We start from the raw sequence: 15,940 nt of genomic DNA, 5'->3' as shown, positions 1-15,940 counted from the left end.
TGGGCATTTTATATAAAATATACTTTATTTCATAAGAACATGTGCAGCATGCATTTTTCTCTATGTAAAACAATACTCTAACAAAGAGAGGGAAAATTCGGCATTGTTTAAAAGAAATAATAAAAATGTATACAACAAATGACAAATTCACCACTAGGCCCATTTTATCACAACAATCCTGTATACATTTAACTTACAATGTATCAAATGAGGAACTCACTCTCTGGCCCATTTTGTCCTTACATTCTTGCAAAAATAACTACAATGCAATAATAATAATTCCGCCCCTCCCTCACTTCCGGTTCTGGCGCTGGGGTTCTGAAACTGGTGGTGCTGCGGGTCTGCAGCTGGATATATCTCGCTGCACCTCCAGAAGAACTGAAGTGAGTGTAACGTTTTATTAACCTTTATATTAATATTTATATTAATCTTTGCAAATCGCTAGCTTCACGATGAATGCGGCTAAGGTTTACACTCAGGGTAGGCTACAGTAGTAAATGTACGACGTTCTCAATATAATTCATAATCCCACGTTTATAATGAACAACGCGTTATGGTTATAGTGTTATTGTGTTACAAACGGTGTATGCACAGAACAGAGGGGCGGGGTGAGCAAAGCTCATTATCATTTAAAGACACATACACGTAAACGGCGTGCTGACAACAGAGCTGTTTTTGACCAGGTAAAATAAGTGTTTTCTTATACTAATGAGAATTTTTAATTAAAGTATATTACAAACTTTTAATTTAGACCATAAAGAATCATATTAGCTTGTACAAAAATGGCATTATATGACCCCTTTAAAGCTTCTCTGGGAAGTCAAACGTTTTGTGAGTGAGTGCAAAATGCAAAGTTTCTAGGGGGAATGCAAAAGTTTTGAAAGAGAGAACGCAAAGGCACGTTTATATCACCATGTCTCTTTAGGGTCTCCATATGTGGCACCTCAGAGATGTAAACCCTCTTGACTTGAACAGACCATTTTATTTTAATTTAATTGCTGTTTAGAATTTTTATAATTTTCTCTTTCTTCTGGTTTTGGTCTCACTGTCTTTATCATTCAGTTGCAGGAAGGTCATCTGGTAGTGCGACATTTCCAGTTCCTGCGCTGGTCGCCTTATCGTGAAATCCCAGACTCTAAGAAGGCCTTCCTTAACCTGCTGGCACAAGTGCAGAAGTGGCAGAGGGAGTGTGGCGATGGTCGCACTATAGTACACTGCTTGTAAGTTTCATACGGCTCTGCATCCAAATGCTAATTGGAGAGCAATTACACTTCATTGTGTTGATTATACAATCCAGGTCTTTTGCTCCCATTCTCCTGCAATTTCTGTGGCCAGCCAACAGTGAAAATCTGCTTAAAGCACTTCATTTCCGGCTGCTTTTTCATGTCTTAATTTTTTCTCAGTATTTAACTTCTTAACGCTCTGGCCTCAGGATACATACCTGCCACCTGCACGTGTCTGCAGTTTAATACATCTCTCCTCTATTAATGATAGCATGGTACAGACATACCACTTCGGCCTTCAAAGCATCTGTGCTGGGGTGCCCTTCTTTTATCAGTAGCCCAAGGGAAATGATCTTAGCTCAGTAGGATGTGACATTTTTATTGCATGACTTTCCCCCAGAGCGCACTGGTACTTTCCATTCCTTTATGTTCAAAAGTATTGCAGATATCTTGCAGCCTGTGATGGCACAAATGTGTCTCTTTCACCACTATCCCCTCCAGACATCTCTAATACAATAATCCACACAAGCTTTGAAAGTGTTCTGCATAGATCGCTCTCCTACATGTGTTACAAGCCACTTCTTTTCTTGAAGATGCCAATGAAACAACGTATTAATGTCTTTAAGGAATGGTGGGGGACGTAGTGGCACTTTCTGCGCATGTACCATGATAATGGAGATGGTGCATCATCACAACATGGTCGATGTGTTCTACTCCGTCAAGACTCTCCGGAACTCCAAGCCCAACATGGTGGAGTCTATGGTTAGTATGCTAATTATGTGTAGATCCTATTAGTAGTGTTTAGATAGGGAATCTTTACTATTGCTAATCCCCATTCTTAGACCCAATGGGCTAGTTGCATAACAACGGAAATAGAATTTCCGGGTTGTCTGCGGTGAGCTGGACAACTTCCGCTCACTACTTCCGTCAATGGCACTCGCTTACTTAACGTTCAGCGTAGTGTAAAAAAAAACAAAAAAACCTTGAGTTTTTTTAGTATTAAAACACGTGTTGTAGGCCTACCAAATTCCAACTCCCGGACAAATCGTACTCCCCTACGCGTGCATGCACCTCCCACATAAATACGCGCTGAAGCGAGTTTAAATGCCCTTCCTTTGCCATATGCGTTTATCGATTGATTTTTCACACAGCAAGCACCCAGATCCTGCATGAAAGCTTTGTCCACACTTAAATAAATGATCAGAAAGTTAACTAGTGTGGATAAAAGATGCAAACAAACAAACAAACAAAAAACACATGGCAGATCGATTCAAACTATAAACTTCGACGGGCAAGTAATAAAGCTACCAGCTGTCAAAACAGAACTGTTCATTTCACTTAATATAACTGAACTTAACTTTTGTGTGTTAAACACGATGTGGTTCAAAGGAAAATATTGTATTACTCTCCCCATTGCACATGAATGTCATTAAAAATAATTATATTTAACCTTTTTTTGCATCTTTTATCCACACTAGTTCACTTTCTGATAATGTATGTAAGTGTAGACAAAGCTTTCATGCAGGATCTGGGTGCTTGCTGTGTGTTAAACGCATATGGCAATATATCAATCGATAAACGCATATGGCAAAGGAAGTGCATTTAAACTCGCTTCAGCGAGTATTTATGTGGGAGGCGCGTGCACGCGAAGGGGAGTACGATTTGTCCGAGAGTTGGCCTACAACACCTGTTTTAATACCAAAAAAAACTCATGTTTTTTTGTTTGTTTTTTTACACTACGCTGAACGGTCGGTAAAAGGGGAAATGAAGCAGTCAGTCAAGTTTACATGATTTAAAAGATGGATTTCCACTATAATCAAAAATTATATAAGAAACATGACAAATATTAACATATAAAAGAAACACCGTTATATCTTTCGTGGCAAGGGCGCCACTATTGTGCAGTATTATAACCAGTGACGTCACGGGGTGGGTTTGCTCTGGGCTGAGTTCAGTAAAATACAGTGAAAGATGCATGTAAGCTGGTCGAACCAGCAAACAACTAACGTTAGGGACAGTCATTGTTAGCTAACAGCTGTAAGCATGAACTAGCTAACGCTAACTTAGTGAACTTTATTAGTACTGACAAAAAGACGACGTGTAACGTTAACAAACTGCACATGGAAACATTGTTTGCGATGTCTGCCATCATATTCCTGTCTCTTGTCAACACCATGGTTGCAATACATGATCAAGATCAGCGTCTTGACAGCAGATGGATCGTGCTATCGTGGCGTAATAATCTGTTTGGTTGTAATTTACTTACCTGAATGAAATGAAATCGAATGTATCGTCCTGTGGAATCATTCATTCACAGACATCATACAAAGATGTTCAACTAATAAAGATCTTCATCGCTGGCAAACAATATAGATTTGCAGATTTGCTTTCACTAGACTGTACTGTCCACGGCCACTTCATTCAACACTCTTGATGTTCTTAAATCTTCCTGTTACGACTCTGAGTCGAGTGTGAATTGAAAGCGCTTCAGTGATTCAGTGCCTGCAGGAAACCGAACAGATCATTCAAACTGATTCGCGAACCGATTTAGACAGATCTCCCAAATCTCGTTATATGCAGGGCCATACAAGTTATGGTGTATTAGGTGTAGCTCATACCTGTGAACAACACTACTGTTTTCCCCGGGAGTCTCCCGTATTTCACATCCATCTCCCGGCCCCTTCCCGTTTTGTTTCTCCTGTGAAACTCCTATAATTTGTATAGCCCAAATCTCGTTATATGCAGGGATGCAAACGGCGCACTTTATTTTAATGCAAATATGTTGTTAAATGCGTAGTTTTCCAAGCGCGCTGTATCTTTTTTATGGGCATGATGAGCGATGCTCAATTTACAAATGAATCACTCTTTTTTTTTTTAGTCGATTCTGTTCAAAGACTTCATCAAACATGTTGGCAGATTTGTCTAAATCGGTTCACGAATCAGTTTGAATGATCTGTTCGGTTTCCTGCACGCACTGAATCACTGAAGCGCTTTCAATTCACACTCGACTCGGAGTCGTAACAGGAAGATTCGTATGCTGTCTGTGAATGAATGATTCCACAGGACGATACGATTTCATTTCATTCAGGTAAGTAAATTACAACCAAACAGATTATTACGCGACGATAGCACGATCCATCTGCTGTCAAGACGCTGATCTTGATCATGTATTGCAACCATGGTGTTGACAAGAGACAGGAATATGATGGCAGACGTCGCGAACAATGTTTCCATGTGCAGTTTGTTAACGTTAGACGTCGTCTTTTTGTCTGGTACTAATAAAGTTCACTAGCTAAACACTAAGTTAGCGTTAGCTAGTTCATGCTTACAGCTGTTAGCTAACAATGTGTGTACCTAACGTTAGTTGTTTGCTGGTTCGACCAGCTTACATGCATCTTTCACTGTATTTTACTGAACTCAGCACAGAGCAAACCCACCCCGTGACGTCACCGGTTATAATACTGCACAATGGCGGCGCCCTTGCCACGAAAGATATAACGGTGTTTATTTTATATGTTAACATTTGTCATGTTTCTTATATAATTTTAGATTATAGTGGAAATCCATCTTGTAAATCATGTAAACTTGACTGACTGCTTCATTTCCCCTTTAAGGAAGCGAGTGCCATTGACGGAAGCAGTGACCGGAATTGGTCCAGCTCACCGCAGACAACCCGCAAATTCTATTTCCGTTGTTATGCAACTAGCCCTTGTGTAACACAGTTTCACATGGAAATAATTTGTTCTGTGAGCATTTTTACTTCATTCTGCAATAGATGATAAAACTATTCTATTGACTTGATTGAAGGAGAGATGCAACTGCTGAGTTTAATAAATGGAACCTTATTGTAAAGTGTTACCGATTTGTTATGTCTCGTGAGTTCAGTGTTGGACAGATCAGTTGTTTTAACCATTCATTAAAGTGAATCGGTTCAAAGGAGTCATTAGTTCGCGAATTGGACGCGTCATTAACGGACCACGGCACACGTTGTGTTATGATCCCGGCAGTTAGGGCATCGCACAAGATTTGTCTCAACACAGAAAACATTTCATCACTGGATAGATTTTTTTTTGTTTTGTTTATTGAAAATGTGGTTTATTTTACGGAGCCCCTAAAGGGACCTTGCAAAAATAAAAATAAATAAAGACTATCGCGTGCGCACGCAATACTTTTGTCGTGCGCGCGCATTACAATTTCTGGTTTGCGTACAATTTTAGTCACTGTCATTACTATGTCGCCGGTGGACACAGGAGACCTAAAGCTGTGCAAGACAGAATGCTCATTTCGATCGGCTATACCATGTGACAGTGATGTATGAGATTTGCAACACTGTTATGATAGAAGCTCCCTTTGAGCTGCTAAAGGACTTGTACACTTCAAGTTCAAACTACTTGCATCTAAGTACTTGCATCTAAGGGATGAGTTATTGACCTTATTGTAACCTGTGCTCAGGGTGTAGATAAATAGTAGATAATAGTAGATAAATAGAGGGGGTGGTCGCACCTTGTTTAAAGGATATTTGATATTTATAAGAATATTTGATACTTGTTTGATATTTGTTTTATTGATTATTATACTGTAACACAGACAATGTACTAGTGACATCATCTAACGATGTTTACAAAACATGGCTACTCAAACTTATGTTCCCTTTCGTTGTCACTCCGAGTTACGTCGGATGACGACGAATGGGGTTTCGCTTACAACACCTATCGACTTCGAGTATTACAAAACGAGCCAATGGCAAAGAAATGCCATGGGTCTGCGGAATTTGCATGACGTAACTCCGCCCCACCTCGTGGGTATAAAAGGAGGACGCCGGCAACAGGCAGATATGTTTTCGCTTCGGAGCCAAGAGTATTTCTTCACTCCACAGTCATCTCTGACTTCGCTCTACGAGACGAGCTTCTCTCTCCGGTGTTGGTGTGACGGCGATCTGCAGCGAGCTCACAGTGCCTGCTGATCTGTGCAGTAATCTGCCAGTGTGTGTGTGTCTCCCTGTGCGCTTCAACATCGCGGAGTTTTTTCTCTCCTCTCATAAAAGAGCTCGCACGCGGAACGTCTTTTTAAAGACGGCTCGCCCGTGCATTTCTGGTTGCAGCGGACTGGTATCGGACTCTGATGGGCACGAGCGCTGTCTAGTGTGTTTGATCATGCTTGAACAGCGCTCGTGGGTGACTCATGTTCTCGCAAGGGAACGTGATCATCGCGTCATATATAGGTCGAGACTCGGTGAACTCGCAAGAGTGAGAGTCCCCTCATCCACCCCCCGATCTTCGGCTGGTGGCCAGGGTGACCTGAGGGTTACGGTCTGGAACAAGGCGCCGACTATGTGTCCGTGACCCCAGCCCCCCTCTTCAATGACGGTGCCCGCTAGTGAACTGCTGATTCCCGCGAGTCTACCCTCTGGTGGCCCGCGTGTTTCAGTTGAAGCTACAGAGGAAGATGCCATGTCTGTTGCAGCATCACTAGGTGGGCTTGAGTCTTCTGGAAGTGAGGGCTCGTCACAGCTGCCACCTTCCGGTGTGCATACGGCTGTGGCTGAGTCTGATCCGGAGATGACGGCCATGCTTTCCTGGGACGATTGGTTCTGGGTAAGGCCGCCACCCTCGTCCGCGGCAAACCCCAATACCTTTCTTCCCGGACGTGCATGATGAGATCTCGAAGTCCTAGAAGACCCCCTTGTCTTCTCAGGACCGCTCGCTGATCTCATCCGCCTTTCCTCCCCTCGATGGGGCCGCTGCCCTTGGGTACACTGGGGTTCACCCGGCTGAACGCTCTGTTGCGATGCTATGTGTCCTCAGAGTGCTTCTTCTCGGCGCAATCCTAAGCACCCGCCCGTGGCCTGTAGTTTTTCGTCTACGCTTGTGGCGAGATCCTATAGTGCCACGGGACTGAAAGCCGCCTCACTGCATGCCATGGTCATTCTGCTGGTCCACCTGACCCAGATGCTCATGGACCTGCACGAGGGCGGGACTGACCCAGGGCTCTTCACTGAGCTGCGCGCCGTCAATGACCTTGCTCTCCGAGCAACGAAAGTGGCCGTACGCTCCCTGGGTCAGGTGATGCTCACCATTCTGTTGCTGAACCTGTCTGATGTGCTGGATGTCGCGCTGACCCGTCTGTCCGACATTCTCATATCCCAGGTCGGCCTCTCCGGCGGTGCGGTTGAGGGCTTGACCAACAGCTCTCAGCCGCTCATGAGCAGACTGACGTTGATTCTGTCCCGACGGCCCCGCCGTCCGCCCAGGTCCCTCGGTCTGCCCACCGCCGAAGGCGCCCTCCCACGGCTCCCACCCCGACCGTTCACCGGGCCGGCTCTGGGGGCCGCGGGCGGACGCCACAGCCCCTCTCCAGCCCCGCCCCCCGCTACACGCCGGGTTAAGCGGCGCTCCTGAGACGGGCTCCTCGGGGATGGAGCAGACTGAGGTTGACTCTGTCCCGACGGCCCCGCCGTCCGCTCAGGTCCCTCGGTCTGCCCACCGCCGTGGGCGCCCCCCCGCGGCTCCCACCCCGCCCACTCAGCCGGGCCGGCTCTGGAGGCCGCGGTCGGACGCCAAAACAGTCCTCTCCAGTCCCGCCCCCCGCTACACGCCGGGTTAAGCGGCGCTCTTGGGATGGGCTCCTCAGAGATGGGACTCAGTTCTTTCCAGGAGCTGGTAGCAGGACCACTCCTTTCCCCGGGTGAGGGCCGGGGAAGAATCCTTATTCTCTAAAGAACTGACTCTCCCGTCTCTGAGCACAGAGAGTTCGGACGTCACAGAGCGCCGCCCACATGCCGTGCTCTCCTCGTCCCCCTCTGTCCCGGAGGTGGTTGACACGGCGTGCCGTCCACGACCGCTTCGCCCCTGTCCCCCTCTGTCGCCAGACCCTTGACAGAGCAGGCCCTCGTGGAACGCTGGTCCTTCCCTGGCCTCCTCTGTCAGGGTGCGGTTTTGACCTTGCCCCCACTCCGGGCCGCTATGCCGTCCACGTCTGGGCCGGTCATTCCGCTTCGCTGCACCACCGGGGGGACGTCTGTGGTTCTCGACGCCGCTGGCACAGTTGGGAGCCTGCCTAGAGCTTCCCTATCTGTTCCGCTGGGTCGCGCGAACCATCGGCTCGGCTATGCGATTCAGTTCGCACGGTCTCCTCCCCACTTCAGGGGAGTCCGTTCCACTTTGGTCGATGGCTATGCCCTATCATGAGAGCGGAGGTTGCTACCCTACTGGCGAAGGGTGCGATTGAGACTGTCCCTCCAGCCGAAAGGAGGTCCGGGTCTACAGCCCCTACCTCATTGTCCCGGAGAAGTCTGGTGGGTTACGGCCAATCCTGGTCCGAACCGCTCCCTTCACAGGCTGCCGTTCAAGATGCTCCTGGCCAAACGAATTTCTGGATGTGTGCGATCACCTGAAGGATCGACCTGAAGGACGCCTACTTTTATGTCTCCGTTCTCCCTCGACTCAGAACATACCTACGGTTTGCTGTCAGGGCGCGCGCATATCGGTACGCTGTTTTCCCATTCGGGCTAGCCCGGTCTCTTCGAGCCTTCACAAGGTTGTTGAGGCTGCCTTTGTTCCTCCATGGGAACACGGCGTTCGCATCCTGAACTATCTCGGTGACTGGCTGTCTTAAGCTCACTCCTGAGACCAGGTTTGCGAATACAGGGACCCAGTGCTCCGGCACCTAGCTCGTCTGGGCCTTCGGGTCAACCGGGGAAGGAGTAAACTTTGCCCCGTACAAAGGAGCTCTTTCTCGGTATGGACTTGGTCGCCTTCTCCACTCAGCCATTGCTGACTTGCCTGAGACTATCAAGCGCAAGAGTGTGGTTCCACTGAAGTTTCTTCAGAGGCTCCTGGGGCATATGGCATCTGCAGCCGCGGTTCGCCGCTCAGATTGCTTCATATGAGACCGCTTCAGCTTTGGCTCCGCGACCGAGTCCCGAGGTGGGCATGGCAACACGGCACCCTCCGAGTACCAGTTACTCCGACCTGCCGTCAGACCTTCACCCCGTGGTCGAACCTCAGTTTTCTACGGGCCGGAGTGCCCCTGGAACGAGCTTCGCGGCATGTTGTTGTAACGACAGATGCCTCCTCCACGGGCTGGGGTGCCATGTGCAATGGACGTGCTGCCGCGGGCTCCTGGACAGGACCCCGACGCCTCTGGCACGTCAATTGCCTCGAGTTGCTGGCCGTACGTCTTGCTTTGCGCCGCTCCCGGGCCGTGCTCAAGAACCAACACGTACTAGTCCGTTCAGACAATACCGCCACTGTAGCGTACATCAACCATCAAGGTGGTCTACGCTCCCGCCGTATGTCGCAACTCGCCCGCCACCTCCTCATATGGAGTCAGAACCATCTGAGGTCACTTCATGCCATTTATATCCCCGGAGCCCTGAACTGTGCAGCCGACGAGCTCTCACGGCTTCAGCCCCTCCCGGGAGATTGGCGACTCCATCCCCAGTCGGTTCAGCTGATTTGGGACCAGTTCGGGGACGCACAGTTAGATCTGTTTGCCTCTCACGACTCGACCCATTGCGACCTGTATTATTCCCTGACCGAGGGCACGCTCGGCACGGATGCACTGGCGCACAGCTGGCCGCGGGGCCGCAAATATGCGTTTCCCCCAGTGAGCCTTCTTGCGCAGACCCTGCGCAAGGTCAGGGAGGACGAGGAGCAGGTCATTCTGGTCGCACCATACTGGCCCGCCCGGACCTGGTTCTCCGAACTAGTACTCCTCGCGACAGCACCTCCTTGGCCGATTCCCCTGAGGAAGGACCTCCTTTCTCAGGGACAGGGCACCCTATGGCACCCTCGTCCCGATCTCTGGAACCTCCACGTGTGGCTCCTGGACGGGACGAGGCAGGTTTGAGTACCCTACCACCAGCGGTGGCGGCAACCATCACTTCCGCTAGAGCGTCGTCCACGAGACACGTCTATGCGTTGAAGTGGAACCTCTTCGTCAACTGGTGCTCTTCTCACCGAGAAGACCCCCGGAGATGTTCGATTAGTGTCGTGCTTTCCTTCCTTCAAGATAGGCTGGAGCGAGGGCTGTCTCCCTCCACCCTGAAAGTCTATGTTGCCGCTATTGCCGCACACCATGACCCGGTCGAAGGTAAGTCTGTTGGAAGGCACGACCTGATCATCAGGTTCCTGAGAGGAGCGAGAAGACTGAATCCTCCTCGCCCTCCTCTCGTTCCCTCTTGGGACCTCTCAGTGGTAACTGCCCTAGGGAGTGCTCCCTTTGAGCCATTGCAATCAGTGGAGCTTAAGTTCCTGTCTATGAAGACAGCGCTCCTGGTTGCATTGGCCTCCATCAAGAGGGTGGGGGACCTGCACGCATTCTTCGTTGACGAAGCGTGCCTGGAATTTGGGCCGGCTTACTCTCACGTGATCCTGAGACCCCGGCCTGGATATGTGCCCAAGGTTCCTACCACTCCCTTCCGGGACCAGGTGGTGAACCTGCAAGCGCTGCCCCCGGAGGAGGCAGACCCAGCCTTGGCACTGCTCTGTCCAGTACGCGCCCTCCGCGCCTATGTAGACAGGACGCAGTGTTTCAGGACCTCAGACCAGCTCTTTGTCTGTTATGGTGGGAAGCTGAAGGGAAAGGCTTTCTCCAAGCAAAGGTTGTCTCACTGGATAGTGGACGCCATTGCTTTGGCATACCAGCAGCAAGGTCGACCGTGCCCCCTTTGTGTGACTGCCCACTCCACCCGGAGTGTGGCATCCTCTTGGGCTCTAGTGCATGGCGCCTCGCTAACAGACATCTGCAGAGCTGCAGGCTGGGCGACACCTAACACATTCGCCAGATTCTACAATCTCCGAGTGGAGCCAGTGTCCTCTCATGTACTCGCTTCAACCAGCTAGTACTGGACCCGCTCAGGTGTCTTCGCTTGCTCGCCATTCCACTCCACGGACTGGATACGTGCGATATTCTCCTCAGGTGAGCTTCCCCGAAAGCCCTGACTTCCTCCAGCACTCCTGACGTTGGCGCCAGTGTCTATTGCCTGTGCGTCGGCTAGGTGCCTCCCGTGTGCATGGTCCCTCCCCTGAGCGACCCCCACATGTGTATTTCCACTGTAAGCCTCTTGAGCATGTGTCTTTCCCTTGGCAAGCCACCTTGCCACCCCTGGGGTTGAAATATTCCACCTGCGGCTGGACACCCCAGTGTTCTCCATGTCTCCTTCGGGTCACATGTGTATTCTCTAAGTCCCCCCCTCTGGGTTGGCAGTAATTGCATATTTCCCCTGAACTTGGGATATGCTCCCCAGTGTACCTTGGTATTCCTGTGCTAAATAGGAGTCCTTCGTCCGTGCCAGTCTCACGACAGGGATCTCAGATTTACGCAGGGCACTGGAAGACAGCTGAGAAGGTGGCATGATTAGACTGGTAACCCCATTCGTCGTCATCCGACGTAACTCGAGTGACAACGAAAGAGAACGTCTCGGTTACGTATGTAACCCTCGTTCCCTGAGTAGGGAACGGAGACGTTACGTCTGCCTGACACTTTCCGCTGTACCGCGGGGATCGCCTGAGCTCAGTCTTGGCTCCTCAGCGAAGAAACATATCTGCCTGTTGCCGGCGTCCTCCTTTTATACCCACGAGGTGGGGCGGAGTTACGTCATGCATATTCCGCAGACCCATGGCATTTCTTTGCCATTGGCTCGTTTTGTAATACTCGAAGTCGATAGGTGTTCTAAGCGAAACCCCATTCGTCGTCATCCGACGTAACGTCTCCGTTCCCTACTCAGGGAACGAGGGTTACATACGTAACCGAGACGTTTTTCGTCATTACAATAAATTGTAAAAAAGAAAACAAAGAGAAAGAAAAAACGGCAAGATATAATGAATTAAAATTACAGTGCATAAGAAACTCTGTTTTATTTATTTCACAGGAAATATATTTTCATTACTGTTTACCTGGAATGTATAAACATGTAAAACATTTCCAAAGTCTATGTCGAAGTATTTAATTTTACCTGAAATTTACAAACATTGTTTTTGTTTATAAAACATTTCTAAAGTCTTAAGTCGAAGCGCTAAACGGCTCTCAAACACATTTATTTAACAGGATATTTAATTTTATATTAATATAATTGCTACTGCCTTGTAACATTAATGAATAAAAAACTATAAACTCATGTACAACATAGCTATTCTAGACATACACTTTCTTCTTTCAGTTCAACAATGTAATTTTTTTTGTATAAAACGCAAATTTTATCCTGTCTCTTTAGAATAAAAATTTAAACTAACTTAAAACCTTAAAACATAATTTAAAACCACTCAATAATTTCAAAAATTCTAAATTAAGTTGAAAAACAAATCATAAAATAGCAATAAATAATAAATTCAATAAATTATTCTTCCATGTTGCGATCTGCGTTTATTGATGAAAAATAAGCTCCGTACATATCATTCCTAGTTCCACATTTGCATTAAAGATTCTATAGACCTTATGTAGCCCCGCCACTTTTCAGCTCTGTGCTCGTTCTCTTTTGTCTTCCGGTCTGTATTTTCATAGCGATCTTGCATATTTATGAATGAACGGCTCGTTTTAAAATCTTCGCGATAGTTTTCTCGTGTGCAAGCAAAAGTTTCTCGTGAGCACGCAACATTTTTCTCGAGTCTTTATTGTTATTTTTTTGCGAAGGTCCCCTCAGGGGCTCCGTATTATCTGAATGTGTGGAACGCTTTTCAGAGAAGATTTTTTTAGCACAATTCACAACCAGCGGTAGTTCAGGAAAAAAAATTATCCGAATGCTTCAAGTGAAACTTTTACCATTGTGTATTCTCAAAGATATTCAGTCAACTCAATTCATTAATATGCGCGAGGGAGGGAGAGAGAGCAAGACAGTTTGAAAACGGTGAGAGTACGCGCGCGCGACCAGCGCTCTCTGCTCGTTCTCTCAGTTTAACAAGCGCAGCAGTCAGTCATCTAACACTCACCGGTCAAATAAGGCTTTGGCGGGACAAAAATACGTTTTGGCGGCCGCCAAAAAATGTTCATGCAGGAAGGGCATTTTGACTTTATTTTGAATTCTCGTGTTCGTTCAAGCTCAGAAATAAGAGAAAGACCACTGATCTTTGTGTCTGCCCGGCTCACAGAAAACAACGCGCAAGTCCCAGTCTTCTTACGCTTGATGTTTAAACTGACAGGACTTAAAAACACATGCAAATGATAAACTTTCACTATATGGTGGTTAAACATTGCAATTAATCCGCGAATCGCAAGCGTTACGGGCCGGGGACTGCTGGCCCGTACTGATCATGATCACGGATCAACTACGATCCCAAAGGCTACTTACATCGCACATCCTGCGATGCGACTATCGTGGATGCGCACATCGCGATATCGATGCTAAAACGATACATCGTGCAGCCCTAGAACCAATCAAAAGGCTTAGAAATGTACATAAATGCTGATCATTTGTCGATGGGAAGCCGTTTCGACTGACCGGCACGCGATTGGTCCAGCCACCCTCCTGTCAGACTCGCAGCGAGCAATAAACAAGCTAGCAGATCTCCTCAGAAAGATTAAATATTATTAATTTGAGAAATGTCGCTGTCAAAAGAGAGCAAAGTTTACAAAGCGTCATCAAGCCCCCTGGCCATTGCACACTTTTCGTATGCGTTTTTTCGTATTCGTGATTCGGTGGCTCTGAACTGTCAAAACACCATTCAAACTGCTTGCTATAGTTGCTACGGATGCAAAAAACGCAGAAAATCGAACCCGATCCAATTTTTTTTAAATAAAGGATGCAAAAATTTCAGATGCGAATTTCAGTCTCAGTGCGCAATGGCCTTTATCTGTACAAAAATATCCGTGAGATTTGCACAAAACCGCCAGTTAAGAAAGTAAGTTGTCTCTCTCTCTGCCCAGCTTAGAAGAAAAGAGCTGAAATGTGAATTTAATGTCAAATTTGAATCTGAGTGAGTGTATTTACTTTGTATGGATGTGAGTGAGTGCAATTATTGTGTGAGTGTTGCTATTTATCTGCAAGGAGAATACATTACAATGTGTTTGATTAACCCAATATTTAACCGTTGGTATCTCCGTTATGAATTTGTTACACTGTTATTGTCAACTAGCCTACACAAAGATATGATTGCATAGGCTAGCATTATTTGTTCTCTGTTTCCTTGTCTCTTTGCCTCTCTCACTTTCTCACACACACACACACACACACACACACACACACACACACACACACACACACACACACACACACACACACACACACACACACACACACACACACACACACACACACACACACACACACACACAGAGAGAGAGAGAGAGAGAGAGAGAGACACACACACACCCTCTCTGTCACGCAAAAATGTAGCACCTCTGTTCAATCCTTCTGATTTTATTAAATTTTTGTAAAAGGTAGGCTACTTTTAAATTATTTATTCAAATAAAAACTTTAAAATAATTTGAGCTTCAGCCCGGTTTAATAGCATTTATATATTTATACAGTATATATATATTAATGTCTTTGGTCAAATTAAGCTGTAAAATAAATAGTTTGTCCCTTTATATGCAATGGCTTTTGAAAGATAACAACAAAAAACGGGCAAAAAACTTTAAAAGTGATTTTCTCAGGTTTTCAATTGGAAAAAGAGGGCAGACGACCATAATTCAAATGTTTATATCTTAACAACCATTCCAGGTATGACTTTGACTAGGATATCATTTGAAAGCTTATGGTCTCCTCTTTCCATTAATACCAAAATCTAAATTTTGAAATTTGGGTCACTGTGACTCATTTTGCTGGATCAGGTCATTTCACAACCACTTATATATTCTGTAATCAGATTTTTATTATAGGATTAACGATTCACAGGCAAACATCTCTCAAATTTTCTTAAAATGTAAAAATGTAGTTGCATTATGAAATTGATGTAGTTTGTGAATGTCATCAAAGAAATCAATGTGACCTTGATGTTTTTCACAGGAACAGTACAGGTTCTGCTACGAGCTGGCTCTGGACTACCTGGACTGCCTGGAGGTCAGATAACACAAGAGCTCAAGAATCAACCTCATCATCACTGGCTTCAACCTCTTCACCTTGCCTCCTCTTTTTCCTTTCACTTGGGCCAATCCAGCCCATATGAATGAGCTGTTCTGTCCTCCAGTTAGAATCTACGTCAAGAGTGGGAATGCAAGACTTGGCACATTTCTTTAACCTTCAACCTCTATTGTCCTCTGTGTACTTTTTGTTTTGGTGTTTTCTTCTCCACTGACTCCCTGTGCCAGATATTCCTGCCAAACCTTTGAGGGAATTGATGAGATTTCAACAGCTTTGGGATTTATGACATACCTCGTTGATCACGTGACTGGCTCTGAACTCCGCCCATAGGCCTTATACACCATGCAAGAGGAAAACACGCTGAAACCATGTGACTGCAACAGCGACAACATGGGAGTTCCCCTTCAGGGACTACCGCTGCGTGAAATCGAAGTGGGAACGCCCTCCAGCGTGACGCGTCTGAAGCATGAATGAAATCAGTCAATGGAGATGATGGAGCGTAATAGCGAGTGACGTCATCGACCAGGAAGCTATAAATATCCCCTGAGCACACAATACGACAGCTTTTTTTACTTCAGTAAGCTCTGTGTGTGTCTGAAATCTATCGATTGTGTTTGTCTGTTTAGACAGGAGTTTCTCACTATATATATATACATATAGAAAAAAAAACAATATGAGTGTCAAAGTGACGAGCGAGCAA

The 15,940-nt window shown here is 46.6% G+C and overlaps 1 protein-coding gene across 9 annotated transcripts in view; it reads left to right on the top strand.

Annotated features, from left to right (window-relative positions):
• Positions 1–15,642, top strand: part of ptprua (protein tyrosine phosphatase receptor type Ua) — a 555,997-nt gene extending 540,355 nt beyond the window's left edge. For all 9 annotated transcript variants that reach the window (XM_077200103.1, XM_077200106.1, XM_077200105.1 and 6 more), the window contains 3 exons: positions 1,063–1,220; positions 1,850–1,985; positions 15,166–15,642. In XM_077200103.1, coding sequence (XP_077056218.1) covers positions 1,063–1,220; positions 1,850–1,985; positions 15,166–15,228 — 357 coding nt within the window. In that variant the 3' untranslated portion in view covers positions 15,229–15,642. The remainder of the gene's footprint in view (positions 1–1,062; positions 1,221–1,849; positions 1,986–15,165) is intronic.
• The last annotated feature ends 298 nt before the right edge of the window (positions 15,643–15,940 follow it).

Source organism: Siphateles boraxobius, unplaced genomic scaffold (genome assembly GCF_051911475.1).
Source record: "Siphateles boraxobius isolate OS27281-9 unplaced genomic scaffold, OSU_SipBor_1 43, whole genome shotgun sequence".
NCBI lineage: Eukaryota > Metazoa > Chordata > Actinopteri > Cypriniformes > Leuciscidae > Siphateles > Siphateles boraxobius.
The sequence above is the reverse complement of the archived record's forward strand: the minus strand, read 5'-3'. Positions and strand labels throughout refer to the sequence as shown.